Here is a 15,163-nt window from a genome sequence, read left to right on the forward strand (position 1 = left end):
TTAGTGATCCCTTTATGCCTCAAAACATGTCCTACCAACCAATCCCTTCTTCTAGTCAAGTTGTGCCACAAACTCCTCTTCTCCCCAATCCTATTTAGTACCTCCTCATTAGTTATGTGATCTGCCCATCTAATCTTCAGCATTCTTCTGTAGCACCACATTTCAAAAGCTTCTATTCTCTTCTTGTACAAACTATTTATCGTCCATGTTTCACTTCCATACATGGCTACGCTCCATACAAATACTTTCAGAAACAACTTCCTGACGCTTAAATCTATACTCGATGTTAACAAATTTCTCTTCTTCAGAAACGCTTTTTCTTGCCATTGCCAGTCTACATTTTATATCCTCTCTACTTTGACCATCATTGGTTATTTTCTCCCCAAATAGGAACACTCCTTTACTTATTTAAGCTTCTCATTTCCTAATCTAATTCTCTCCACATCACCCGACTTAATTTGACTACATTCAATTATCCTCATTTTGCTTTTGTTGATGATCATCTTATATCCTCCTTTCAAGACACTGTTCATTCCATTTAACTGTTCTTCCAAGTCCTTTGCTGTCTCTGACAGAATTACAATGTCATTGACAAACTTTAAAGTTTTTATTTCTTCTCCGAATTTTTCTTTTGTTTCCTTTACTGCTTGCTCAATATACAGATTGAATAGCATCAGGGATAGGCTACAACCCTGTCTCACTCCGTAACTAACCACTGCTTCCCTTTCGCATCCCTCGACTCTTATAACTGCCATCTGGCTTTTGTACAAATTGTAAATAGCTTTTCGCTCCTCTTGCTTTCAGCTGTTCACAGTACCAGCACAGCAAGGTCATTTTGGTTAGTGTTACAAGGCCAGATCAGTCAATCATCCAGACTCTTGCCCCTGCAACTACTGAAATGGATGCTGCCCCTCTTCAGGAACCATACGTTTGTCTGGGCTCTCAACAGATACCCCTCCGTTGTGGTTGCACCTGCGGTATGGCTATCTGTGTTGCTGAGGCACACAAGCCTCCCCACCAGCGGCAAGGTCTATGGTTCATGGGGGGGGGGGGGGGCTAGTTAATTAACCAGCATAAAATAAATAGTGTAAGAGCTTTCCTCATGGGTATAAAAATTTTCCATATCAGCATCAATATTAATGTGAAATTCAATATTTCATAGAAACAACTCAAAAGAATAGATTTACTTACTTATAAAACCAGCAAACTTTCGAACTGCAGTAACTGATAGTTTTCCACTTGACAGCAAGTGGTCACACAGATGGCCAACTGTGATGGCTAAAATCATTCGACAAATATGGGGAAGACCAGAGAAAAAGCCAACCTAAACAGGCAAAATATATGCACTTACATAACACAAGTAAATATCTTAAGCACATATAAGAAACATGATGTGAAGAAAGTAGCCAGTATCCTGAACTTATATGGACTCGTGCACAGCAGAAACCAAAGAAGCACTTGAGTCTGGGGTAAGTGAAAGATCTACTAATGTCTTCTATGTATTGAGTGAGCTTGCAGATGGTAATGTGGACAAATATTGAATAAATTTTAGAAATATCTTCAATGTTCACATATAACATAGAGAAAATCTTTGAAATATTGAAAAGACAGCAACCAAATAATTTCCAATCTTTGGATTAAAGTTTCTAAATCACATATTTTGTAGTCTTAGTCTTACGTTCCACTTCTTGCACATGTTCATTTGAAGGGTGATTATAATTAAAGTTAAATATTCAAAATGCTGTAGAAATAACACCACTGGTCAGAATGACATCAAATTGTAATGGAATATTATCAGAGGAGGGAGAATACATATGGCAGAAGAAAAAAAAAGTCTGAAAATTGATCAATAGATGGTGCTGTATGTGTCAGAATATGTAAATGAAAACACCTGTCATACGCACGACCTGTGGAAGTTGGTGTAAACACTCTGGGTGCACAGCTTTTCCTCCTTTCATGTCTGCAATGTTTGCCATGACTGTCTCAATGCAGGATCATGCTCTGCTTGTGAAGCTGTATTACAAGAATGATGACTGTGCACACATTGCTCTGCAGAAGTTCTGGGCACTGAAGGGTTTGAAAAAAGGTGTTGGTCTGATAACTGCTGGGGATCAGGAGAAAATGATTCAGAAATTCTAAAAATGGGTTCTTTTGATGTGCAACTTGATAGAGGGAGGAAACGAACTGATTCAACATCAGTGGAAACAATAGCCACAGCAATGCAGGAGGAGATGAGTGGTGGTGTGCAAACATGTAGTGCACAGAGAATTGCCCGAACATTGGACTTACCCATTAGCAGGGTGCATAAAATCCTACAAAATATCCTTCTTTGCTATCCATTCAAAATCAAGCATGTGCACAAGTTGCTTCCTGTTGATGGGCGAGTAAGAGATACCTTTGATTTAGAACTTTTTGCTTGCATGGTGGAAGTGGACAATGATTGGCCATGGAAGATTTTGTGACATCCATCTGACAGGATATGTCAATACACAGAATTGTCAAATATGGGAAACAGAAAATCCACACACAAATCAACCAGTACCTTTTCATCCTGAAAATGTCACTGTGTGCTGTCAGCTTATGGCATCAATTATCATAGGGCCACATTTTTTCGAAGAGACAGGTGCTTCTAGTCCTGCTACCTGTACCATCAATGGTAAGCGCTATGAGTGTCTTTTGTGCAATCCCATCTTTCCAGCTCTCCAACAGCATGGATGTGTGGCTGGGATCATTTTTATGCAAGATAGTGCACTCCACACATTGCAAATCCAGTTAAGCAGCTGCTGAAGTGCCAGTTCATAAATGCTAGAATTATCAGCCGCCATTTCCCTGCAGCCTGACTATCTTGATCACCTGATCTTAATCTGTGTGACTTCTAGCTGTGGGGCTATCTAAAAGATGTTGTGTTCAGTTTTCCGATTGCAAACTTAGCTGCATTGAAGGCGTGCATTGCACAACACGTTCTGAACGTGGCCTGGAAACACTCCGGACAGTTGTGCAACATGCTGTTTCTTGATTTCAACATGTTGCAGAAAACTGTGGACAGAATATTGAACAGGTTTTGCACCAGTCATGTGGAAATTAATAATCTGATTTCATTTTGAGTGATGCTTTCTATGCAGTTTTTGGCCTCAGGACAGTTAAAAACCAATGTGATTGATGCTTTTTATGTGGTTTTTGGCCTCAACAATTAAAAACCGATGTGAGTGCTGCTTTTTATGTGATTTTTGGTTTCAGGACAGTTACAAACTGATTTTTCCCATCCAATGTGGCATGACCTTGCCATGCCAGATGGGCTTACCCAACTAACGGTATCACACTTGTACACCCAAGCATACTGAGTAGTACAGTTTGTTTAATGTCAAACATACACCTTAGGCATTGTTGTATGATTCATTTGTCATTTGTAGTTGACCACTATTAAATTGTGATGCTTACAGCAACATCTATTGCTACATTTTGTAACTATTTATTTTTCTTCTGCCATATGTTTCCCCTTTCTTTGATAATACTCCATTGCAATTTGACATCATTCTGACCAGTGGCGTTATTTCTACAGCGGTTTGAAAGTTTAACTTTAATTATAATAACCTGTATTTTTTATGGTGTTACTCAAAAAATGCAATGCAAAAATGAAAAATTTTTCAATGTTAATAACACTGCTAAATAATCTCTTTTTCTTAGTTCTGTTCTCTTAACTCATAATTGCTGAAGTACTTCTTTAAGACCAACACTCAAAATATGCCTCATTTGTGAAAATGGCAGAAGAGTATTGCATATTTTTGTGTTCATTTCCTATGCCTGGGTCAAAATAAGCGGAATAAATTTACAACACTTCATCAATATCAATTTACAAGATCTTACTTTTAGTTCTTTATAGATTGTGTAGAGGATTTGTGATATGTTAATATAAAGCACCAAAAAAATATTGGAACTCAAATGTTGAAGTTTTAATGGCATCTTCCAACTGAAGCATTTGAGCACATACAGTAGAACACTGGACTTCCAGCAATGTATCACAATTCAAGTTTATTATATAGTTTTGAATTATCAAAACTGAATTACAGAGTGCATTACAGACAGAGGAATAATAGCCTTCATTACAGGCACAATCTGGCAGTGAGGTAAACTCATAATCCCTGCCCTCCCCTTTCCCCATTGTGGTTAGTTCCACAATGGCTTAGGGAAGCCTCTGTGATGTATAGAAGAATCTAGAGGTAACAGTGGAAAGTTTAGACTCCAAACCCATCCATATAGACAAATCAGATGGATGTATTGAGAGAACAATGTCTGTGAAAGGCAGAGCACCATTCTGGACCTTGATCTTAAAAGTTAACTTTTAAGAAACATTCACTGTTCAAGCTGTGTGTGAATTTTACATTAATCTACTTACCACATAAATACTTGGGTACTTTTGAGAAACATAAAAACAGATAAAAATTATGGTAATTACGCTTATTTAGTAAACCATTACTATTTTACTTAACATATACCTGCTGAATATCAATAATTAAGAAACATCTTTATTGACTATCAATTAAATTCTTATTAGGTTATTTCTGAAAGAGCTATCTCTGAAGATACATTACTGGAAACCAATCACACATGCCTAATATTGCCACTGAAGTGAGGAAGAGGACACCAGCAATTGAGCATTAAATGTTACAGAATCCACCGGAAATTAGAATTTTTAGAGTACATTCCATCAGTGAAAATATTAGTGTGCAGAAGCAACACAGTAATCAGAATAACTGTGAAAGGCACTGAGACATCTACTACAATATCTCAGAAAATTAATCTTTTGTGATGTTTTAACTTTCATTGTATTTTCATCCACACAGTTTTCAGATCAGATGAAAAATCACTCACTCTTTTTTCAGGTAATCTATAAGATTACCAGTGTTCACTGCACTGCAAGAAATTTTCTAAAAACTTACAGAAAATCCTTTTAGATGCTCAATCTTGGTTTACAACTTGACTTGAATTTTTGAGATCCTAAGTAATAGCCTTTGTCTCATATTTGTATTATGTTTAGGAGTGTGGTATATTTGTTTGGATCTGTTCATTCAATATTATCTGCAATGTTTTATGTACTACAGTAACTGGTGTACATTTAGTTACAGCAGCAGTGCAGTGTGTTTGCATGTATTTCTTAATAATATGGACACATGATTAAGAACACAAATATCACATAAAATGGAAAACAGATAATGATCATATTACTACCTTCTGTACACTCCATCCATGAACATTATAGAAATATGTAGGTGCTTGGGTTAAAAGGGTGAACATTCCCCATAAACATCCCCATGCAAGCAATATATTCACCATCAGTGGCCAATTTGTAAGAATTTTAAACCAGGGAATAGGAAGCTGCAAGAGAAAAGTGTCTATCAATTACATATTCAAATATGAGGAAGAATTATTAAATTAAACATTAGTTTTTTGTTATGAAATGGGGGTCATTCTTTGCTGAAAACTATTTTTACCTGTCCCAAATGACAACAGAACAGCATAAAATGGACTTGTCAAGTTTCAGAGAAACTCTGAAACTTTGCAAATGGTATTTGTGGTACTGACTCTAAATTTCAACTATGGCACCTCACAAATACAAAAAAGATAGAAAGATCCACAAAAAATTCAGGCTTCAAAATTTTTGCTCATAACTTCAAAGCTGTGCATTTTTTGAGTAACATCTTTCTATTGTGATTATTGAAATTTTTATGGCTTAAAGAGTATTCCACGAAGTTTTTCAGGATTTCATCTGGGTGACGTTAACTTCTTGCCTCAATATTTTGGCTGGTAACTACTCAGCCATCTTAAGAAGAGTGTTTTGCACTAGAGATTGCTAGTTCATATTACTAACTTTATATAAAAAATTGGTGTGGCAGTCCATGTGCAAAGGCAGCCTCTAAATGGGCACCCTCTGTTGAGTTCAGCACCCTCCATGAATATTACTCCATCTGTGGCATACAGACACATGTGTAGTGGTGGGCTCATGGAGTTAAAATGCAGATGTCAAATTAATACAATTAATTGTCACTAGACACTGTCATTAGTCACATAATATGACTTAAGAACAGTGGTCATCAAAAGATCCTAACTGACCAAGAGCAGAGAAGTGTGTCATATCTTGTCTATGATGACTGGTTTCAAACTCGTAGGAATAGGTGCTTTCAGTGAATACTGGAACATCTCAATCAGTTTCCAATTGATCATTGTGAAGGGAAGTGCATGGCCAAATCTGCATGTCTTCAGTGGGCTAAATAACACAGAATTTGGACATAGCTAACTGGAGACAGTTACTGTGGTCCAGTGAGTCACAAGCTGCCCCTTCTCAAATGATGTAATACATTGAGTGTTTTATTGTGCCAATGATGTGTTTAGCACACAGTGTGAGGAGCATGTACTTCAGGCCAGAGGTGGTTCTGTCACGCTTTAAGGGTGTTTTATCCAACATGACTTAGTCTCACTCATTCAGGTTACTGTGAAAGTAAACCAGGTTATTTATTTCAACATTATCAGTGACCAGTGTTGTACTTTCTACCACATTTTCATTGTGGGTATACTGTGGACACTCTTGTCTTCCAAGACGACAGCAGTCATTTTCACAAGAGTCCATGCATACGTTCCTGGTTTGAAAAACACCCAGACACTGTATCACACCTCGTTTGGCCTTATAAATCACTAATTTTTGGAACTTCTTGGAATAATAGGTGATGTGTAGAAATCAACTTCCCCTCTTTATGATCATCACTGAATGGCTTCAGATGGATTCACTACAACTGAAGAAATTTGGATGCCGTTCCTCATCAAACTGAGTTTATTATCAATGACAGAGCTTGTAACATTCATGGGCTGTTTCTCTCTTTTCAAAATTGAATCCATTGATACCAGTCTCTCAAAATTTATCCACCTGATACCCCTTTTGGTTGATTTGTGGAGTTTTCGGCTTTTTGTGTGAGCTTGGTTTAAAAACACACTTTTTATTTATTACTGTTCCCTTATCAGAGGTAATGTCAATAAGAACATTTGGTAAGCCCGGAATGAAAATATAATAAGACACCCCTGGAACATACAAGGATATTTAAAAATACAGAAATAATAAAATAGGATGTATAAATACCAATATAACATGTATTTCATAATAACACATGAATTTCTAATTTTTATTACACACTGTTCTCATCACAGTTTATATTTTTCAGACCAATGTTACTTCTTTGAATTTTATCTTTGATGTAGGTTTTCCTTTGGTCTCAAGTTCGGTAACATATGAAGCAAACAGATGTGAACAATTGTAGTTATGAGACATGTTATGACCAGTTTTTGTAAATAGTATGTTCTGACAATGAGTCATGGAGTAGTAGACACAAGTGGAGTTTGACTATTGCTAATATTGAAATGCAAGCCAGTGTCAATGTTCAATGTGAACTAGTTATTTTTGAATGAAATAAACAGTCAAGAAGAAGATGTGTGTTTTAATTTTGAAATCAGAATGTGGGTCATAGTTATGATGACATCAATAGAGGAAATCTCTTCTAGACAATGCATCTAAGACAAGTCATTAAAATTATTAGCTTAACATGCTCTTCTCCAATTAAGTGAATGAAAGTGCAATAACAAAGTTTATTTTCTCTAAAGCTGCCTTCATTTCAATAATATTACTGTGGGAGTTGGTACATTTTGAGGTGACCAGCTCTACACCACCTTACTCATTAGTGTGATGTCTCTTGGGGGTTAGTATTTCCTTGTCATTAATCATGTTTCATATTGAAATAAACATTCTTACCACCCTTTCTTTTCAAACATTCTCTAAAAATATTTATAACTGTTTTATTTAACTTCTGTTACTTTACTTCCACTTATGGCATCGATAGGTCACATCGACCACACAAATTACAATCTTAGGAATATTAACTGCTGTGATGAGCCACCATGTTTAATTCAGTCTGCCTTTGTACTTCATGCACTGTTCACGTGTATCAGTCTTTATGGTGAAATATATATGTGTATATAGAAACCTGGGAACTGTTCATTAAGTATATTACGATCTGTATCCAGAATCCCATACACTCTTCAGTAACCTAACCCTCGTGAAATAAAATTGCAAATAAAATGATTTAGATTCACTTTCTTTGATATTTAATTTCATAAAAACCAATCCAGTGAGTACAATGAGAGTGAGAGCAAGAATAGCTAATGAGCATTCTTGAAACTAAGGTAAGCCTGATGGAAAATAATGAGGGAAAGGTGAGGAAATCAGACAAAAGAGCCCCAAGTACCAGTCTAGTGAGAGGCTTAAGCTACACACATTGAGACAGGGAGAAAGATAATGAGAGTGAAGGGAGTGACTGGTTTGAATGAATGAATGAATGGATGAATGCAGAAATAAAAAGCAAACAGTGCAGATTCCAAACAATGCTTCCCAGCTCATTATTATTTCAATGTGTGCTTCATCCAAAATGATGCATCAGTCAAAGAAAATTCTCAGGATCGTAACTGTGGGGAATTAAGCCCTGCTTAATTTAGTGATGAATGATCTTACTCAAAAATGCATCTTTTTCAAGCTAAGAACAAGAAACTTGAAGAAAATATGCCTTTTTTTTCTTTTTGTAACTTCATCTTTTTATGCACATGTCAAAATTGATGTTCATAATAACAACCCAAAAAATATAAATGGGCAAATTTTCTAAACTGTTTCCGGCCACTGTGTGACTGGACTGTAAGCCTATTTACATAAATTGCACTACAATCTGAAGTAAAGAGAAAATGAGGTGCAACTAACAGCTACATTGCTGGAAATTTAAATAAGAACACCGTCAATTCATTGTCCCAGGAAGGGGAAACTTTATTGACACATTCCTGGGGTCAGATACATCACATGATCACACTGACAGAACCACAGGCACATAGACACAGGCAACAGAGCATGCACAATGTCGGCACTAGTACAGTGTATATCCACCTTTCGCAGCAATGCAGGCTGCTATTCTCCCATGGAGACGATCGTAGAGATGCTGGATGTAGTCCTGTGGAACGGCTTGCCATGCCATTTCCACCTGGCGCCTCAGTTAGACCAGCGTTCATGCTGGACGTGCAGACCGCGTGAGACGACGCTTCATCCAGTCCCAAACATGCTCAATGGGGGACAGATCCGGAGATCTTGCTGGCCAGGGTAGTTGACTTACACCTTCTAGAGAACGTTGGGTGGCACGGGATACATGCGGACGTGCATTGTCCTGTTGGAACAGCAAGTTTCCTTGCCGGTCTAGGAATGGTAGAACGATGGGTTCGATGACGGTTTGGATGTACCGTGCACTATTCAGTGTCCCCTCGACGATCACCAGAGGTATACGGCCAGTGTAGGAGATGGCTCCCCACACCATGATGCCGGGTGTTGGCCCTGTGTGCCTCGGTCGTATGCAGTCCTGATTGTGGCGCTCTCCTTCACAGCGCCAAACATGCATATGACCATCATTGGCACCAAGGCAGAAGCGACTCTTATCGCTGAAGACGACACGTCTCAATTCGTCCCTCCATTCACGCCTGTCGCGACACCACTGGAGGCGGGCTGCACGATGTTGGGGCGTAAGCGGAAGACAGCCTAACGGTGTGCAAGACCGTAGCCCAGCTTCATTGAGACGGTTGCGAATGGTCCTCGCCGATACCCCAGGAGCAACAGTGTCCCTAATTTGCTGGGAAGTGGTGGTGCGGTCCCCTACGGCACTGCCTAGGATCCTACGGTCTTGGCGTGCATCTGTGCATCGCTGCGGTCCGGTCCCAGGTCGACGGGCACGTGCACCTTCCGCCGACCACTGGCGACATCATCGATGTACTGTGGAGACCTCAGGCCCCACGTGTTGAGCAATTCGGCGGTACGTCCACCCAGCCTCCCACATGCCCACTATACGCCCTCACTCAAAGTCCGTCAACTGCACATACGGTTCACGTCCACGCTGTCGCGGCATGCTACCAGTGTTAAAGACTACGATGGAGCTCCGTATGCCATGGCAAACTCGCTGACACTGACGGCGGCGGTGCACAAATGCTGCGCAGCTAGCGCCATTCGACGGCCAACACCGCGGTTCCTGGTGTATCCGCTGTGCCGTGCGTGTGATCATTGCTTGTACGGCCCTCTCGCAGTGTCCGGAGCAAGTATGGGGGGTCTGACAAACCGGTGTCAATGTGTTCTTTTTTCCATTTCCAGGAGTGTATTAAAAGATTGTAATCTCTGTGAATCCATCATGTTTTTGTAATTTTTTATAATAAAAGATGCATTAATTTCCACAGTATTCTTGTAAATATGTGTGACCATGCCTGTTGCACAAAACTACAACAACTGAAGCACTAGATGAAGTTGTGGGTACGTATCCCTATGCTCATTGGAGGTAAGAGAAATTACCTAAAGAAAGGAAAGGATGTGAATTTTATGTGTAAATAAACTGTGTACATCAGACCACAAGCTTACTTTGTGACAGGATAGCAGGAATTGGAGCCCAAATGTCTTGACATTTGTCATCGTAGAGGATTTGTGGACTATTGATAGTCACCAAAGGAGGTAGTTAGTGCCATCTAAGACACAAAATCTTTGGCTTGGAGAGACCATCATGTTCAGCGACTGTTACATGTAACAGCACTCTGTAGCAGATGGACAGTGCGGGTTAAAAAAATGTGTTTGCCACCCACACTATGTGTTTTGCTACGCAGGAGATGTGGCATGTGATTGGGTGGGGGGTTGGCAGATGGTGTGGAAGGGGGAACCAGCACAGGTTGTGCTAGTGACCAGTTACCACATGGCAGTAGGGTGTTTTGCTGTACTGTGTGAGCTCTCATGCAACCTCTGCCAGCTGAGCAATCGGAGATGAACAGGTGATGTAAACACTCTTACCAACCTTCTCACCAAAGGGCTCATGGTTGGAAGTAGCTGCTGATGATGGACAATTCTGTGCGCCTGATCCAGCAGCTTCTAAGGGGTCTGCTGAGTGTTAGAGCAGCTGAACTTGTATATCATGTCATAGCTTAAAAAGCCATAATGTACACAGGGTGATGTCTGGCTTGACCTCTGAACCAACTCATGCCCAGAGATGTCACCACAACTGTGAAGGCGATCTGTTTGCTGACTTGCTCCTCATTGATGATATGATGAATTGCTTCTGTGGGAGGATGCAACAGATGTTCAATGATAACTGGCTTTGTGGTAGCATGTTTGGATTGTGCAGAAGTGCTCAAAATCAGGTCACTAATGAGGTTGTTATGGTCATGAAGGTGGATGACCAAACATAACAATCAAGTGTCATTATTTATGATGCCATATATGTTGAAAATTTTATCAACCAGAGTGTACCACATGTTTGCCTTTTCCTTTTGGAGCTGTGGTAATTGGGAAATCTACCCACTGGGACATGTTGCATAGAAGTTCGCTGGCTCAATATACATCAGAAGAGGGACAGCAATGTGGCTGGTTGCAATGGTACCTCCACAGTTGTGAGCATGAGATATTGATTGAGAACACCATGTGAGAAAGGAGGTCAGTGCAGTGTGTCACCCAAGGTCCCCGTGTGGGGAGGGGTGTGGGTAGGCAAAGCGTTGACCACATGTGCTGCATGGGTCAGCAGGCACGGAAGTGAAACCAACTGAAATGGATGGAATGACTGTGACCGTCTGAAGGCAAGACAGAAATTTCTTGAGAAGCTGCTGGGGAGCCAAACAGAAACACTGCGATGCTTGCATTCCATAAATGTCCACTGCCTGTTTTGGGATGAAAACCAATGAAGGTGGTGTATGCATAGGAGGAATGGTTGTGAGAGGTATTCTTGCTTCAAATGATGTAGACCTCAATATAACTATCATTGTCAGAAAAGGAAAAAGCAGTTGCATCTAGAAAACTTTATTTTCACTTCTGGAATAAGCATCCAGTTTCAACTTTGCATGCTTAATTTGCCTCTAGCTGATGTCATCCTCTTTGTACAATCCCATAGAAACAACCACACAGCTGCGAGTTACTGTTTCACTGAAATATAGCTAAGATGTGTTCATCATGTCTATCACAGACATCCTAACATCTATAAATCGGTTATTGATGATGAGATGAATTATAATATGAACAATGATTGTGATAAAATAATTGATGTCCTTCATTATCAAACTGTATTTTGTGGTGGTCAGCTCAACTTTGTCTTAGCTAGTGTAGTTGTTATTTCTGGTGAAACATGCCTTATGGCTGCAAATGTTCATGTAGATGCAGCTCTGTGTTGGTTACTGAGCGGTTTGGACTGTTACTCTCCTCATAATGATTTGACATGTAGGATGTTTATGGTTACTTGGGTTGAAGTTAAGTATGATGGTGATATTTTAGACAGTTTTTTCATTGATAAACCAATGTGTGTGCATACTTTGTTTATTAAGTGAGTTTGGTAATCTGCCAATAGTCAGCACTAGTCACAAACATAGTTCAGGTGTGGAGCGAGCTTTCTGTGTGTTGGAGTTCAACAAAAACAAGTGTGTTACAGCTGTTCAATGAATGCTTAGAACCAAGTACGGTAAGAAGCCACCAGAAAGAAGGGCCATTTACCACTTGCACAACAAATTCGTTATGATGGGTTGTTTGTGCCTGGCAAAGAGAAGTGGACATCCCAGTGTGAGTAAAGAGAATGTGGAGCACATACGAGAGACATTCATGAGTCCAGAGAAATTGGTGCGTCGTCCATCCCGTGAGATTGGCTCCAATGACAGTGTGGAAAGTCCTGCAACGGAAGCTGTCTATGAAACCACTTAAATTGGAGCAGGATGGGGCTCCAACCCATTTTCATTGTGAAGTTCATGGATACCTGAACATGGAGCTGCCACAATGATGGATGGGTGTGCTACTGAAGGGGACAACTGTTTAATGAAATAGTCTCCCCGATCACCAGATCTCACTCAGTGCGACTTCTTCTGTGGGGACACATTAAAGCTCTGGTGTATGTACCACCTCTGCCATGTGATGTAGCAGAGCTCCAGGAGAGAAAACAGAAGCAACTGCCACAGTCGACGATGCGATGCTGGGATGGGTATGGCAAGAATTCGATTACTGTATTGACATCTACTGGGTCACTTATGGTTCATATATCAAATGTTAGTAAAAACACTTTCAGAGTTTCTCTTCATAATATAATATGTATGACATCTGTACAATGTTTAGTTCTTCTGCAATAAATAATTGAAAGTGTTTCGGACGTTAAGTACACCCTGTATATGATTTGACTGATTACATATACCTAAAGGCTCCCTTTCACTACAGAATTTACATGACTTAATGAATGGTAATAATGCGTTTCCTTAACTAATTCTTAACTTCATACACACAAGTTTTTCACATATACATATATGAAATCAATATGTTTGCACGGCTGCCCCCCTTTCAGAGGTTCGAGTCCTCCCTCAGGCATGGGTGTGTGTGTTGTCCTTAGCGTAAGTTAGTTTAATTAGTGTGTAAGCCTAGGGACCAATGACCTCAGCAGTTTGGTCCCGTAGAACCTTACCACAAATTTCCAAATTTTCCAAAGCAATATGTACATCAGTCTCAAATCAAAACAGTATGTGATGTAACCTTTCCTGATACTAATTTTTATGCTACAATAATACTCACCTTCTTTTCAGAAATACTGTTGCCAATGCCATTTTGGATGTGTTTGAGCTCTGATTCACTAATTCTGGGATGATCTATTGGGTTGTCATACGTAAGCCACCACCAGCTGATAAACCACAATATTCCAATTGTACCAGTGACATAAAACACTGCCTGCCAGTTGAGAAAGTGAATGATCATTCCACATAGAGGAAAGGTCAATGCAGCACCCACAGAACTACCTGTAATATTTTTGAAAGAACTAATAACAAAGCTCACCTTAAATCATACAAACACTAACATCCAGCATTATAACATATGTAAAGGAAAATTGATGTTAAATTTTTTTTCACTCAGAGTAAAACAGTGTCAACAATTTACAGAACTCTGAATATGAATGCTGGATAATGCAACAGATAAATATCAAAACACCCAGAAACAAACAATGGAAAATCGAGGATGGAATGTAACAATATTATGGGAACGAAAGTTGCACTCACCACATAGCAGAGATGCTGAGTCACACACACACACACACACACACACACACACACACACACACACACACACACAATTGCAACTCACACACATGAATGCAGTCTCTGGTAACTGAAACCATACTGCGAGCAGCAACACCATTGGATGAAGGGAGTGGTGACTGTGTGGGGGTAAGGAGGTGGCTGGGGGGGGGGGGGGGGGGGGAGGGGAGGTAGAGGGCTAGTATGGTGGAGGTGGCAGAGAGTGAAGTGCTGCAAGTTAGTTGGAGGGCATGGAGGAGGTGGGGTTGGGGGGAGGGGGTTAAGTGGCAGAAAAGGAGAGAAATAAAAAGACCAGGTGTGGTGGTGGAATGATGGCTGTGTAGCACTGGGAACAGGGAAGGGGTTGGGTGGGTGAGGACTGTGACTAATGAAGATTGAGGCCAGGAGGGTTATGGGAACGTGGGATGTATTGCAAGGAAAGTTCCCACCTTTGAAGGCAGTGTGTTGAGCAAGTGTGGTCCATTTGTTTGTTGGCCACAGTTTGTAGGTGGGCATTCATGTGGACAGATAGCTTGTTGGTTGTCATGCCTACATAGAATGCACCACAGTTGTTGCAGCTTAGTTTGTAGACCACATGGCTGGTCCCACAGGTAGCCCTGCCCTTGATGGGATAGGTGATGTTAGGGACCAGATTGGAGTAGGTGTGGTGGGAAGATGTATGGGACAGGTCTTGCATCTAGGTCTATTGTTAAAACACCAAGAAACATTTACTTGCATTTTTCAGTGTTGCATCTTAAGTTTAATTTTACCTCTTGTTTTGATTTAAACTACATTTACATCTGTACTTCAAAAACCACCTGATGGTATGCAGCAGAGATTAGTTTGTGTACCACTGTTACCTTCACCATTTCCTGCCCCAGCTGTAAATCGTCCACAGTGTGAATGATTGTTAGTAAGTCTCCATGTGATCTCAAAGCTCTCTCATTTTATCTTTAATGTCTTTTTCCAGAATATAAATGGCAGGAAACAATATATTGATTGACTGTTCCAGAAATGTACTCTCTCAGTTCTAACA

At 40.0% G+C, this 15,163-nt stretch overlaps 1 protein-coding gene across 1 annotated transcript in view; it reads right to left on the reverse strand.

Annotated features, from left to right (window-relative positions):
* LOC126335262 (sialin-like) overlaps positions 1-15,163 on the reverse strand; it is a 92,369-nt gene that overhangs the window by 25,517 nt on the left and 51,689 nt on the right. Inside the window, exons 5-7 of the mRNA XM_049998306.1 lie at positions 13,631-13,851; positions 5,227-5,373; positions 1,192-1,324 (exon numbers count right to left, since the gene is read on the reverse strand). Coding sequence (XP_049854263.1) covers positions 1,192-1,324; positions 5,227-5,373; positions 13,631-13,851 — 501 coding nt within the window. The remainder of the gene's footprint in view (positions 1-1,191; positions 1,325-5,226; positions 5,374-13,630; positions 13,852-15,163) is intronic.

The sequence above is a fragment of the Schistocerca gregaria genome, chromosome 2 (genome assembly GCF_023897955.1).
Source record: "Schistocerca gregaria isolate iqSchGreg1 chromosome 2, iqSchGreg1.2, whole genome shotgun sequence".
Classification (NCBI taxonomy): Eukaryota; Metazoa; Arthropoda; class Insecta; order Orthoptera; family Acrididae; genus Schistocerca; species Schistocerca gregaria.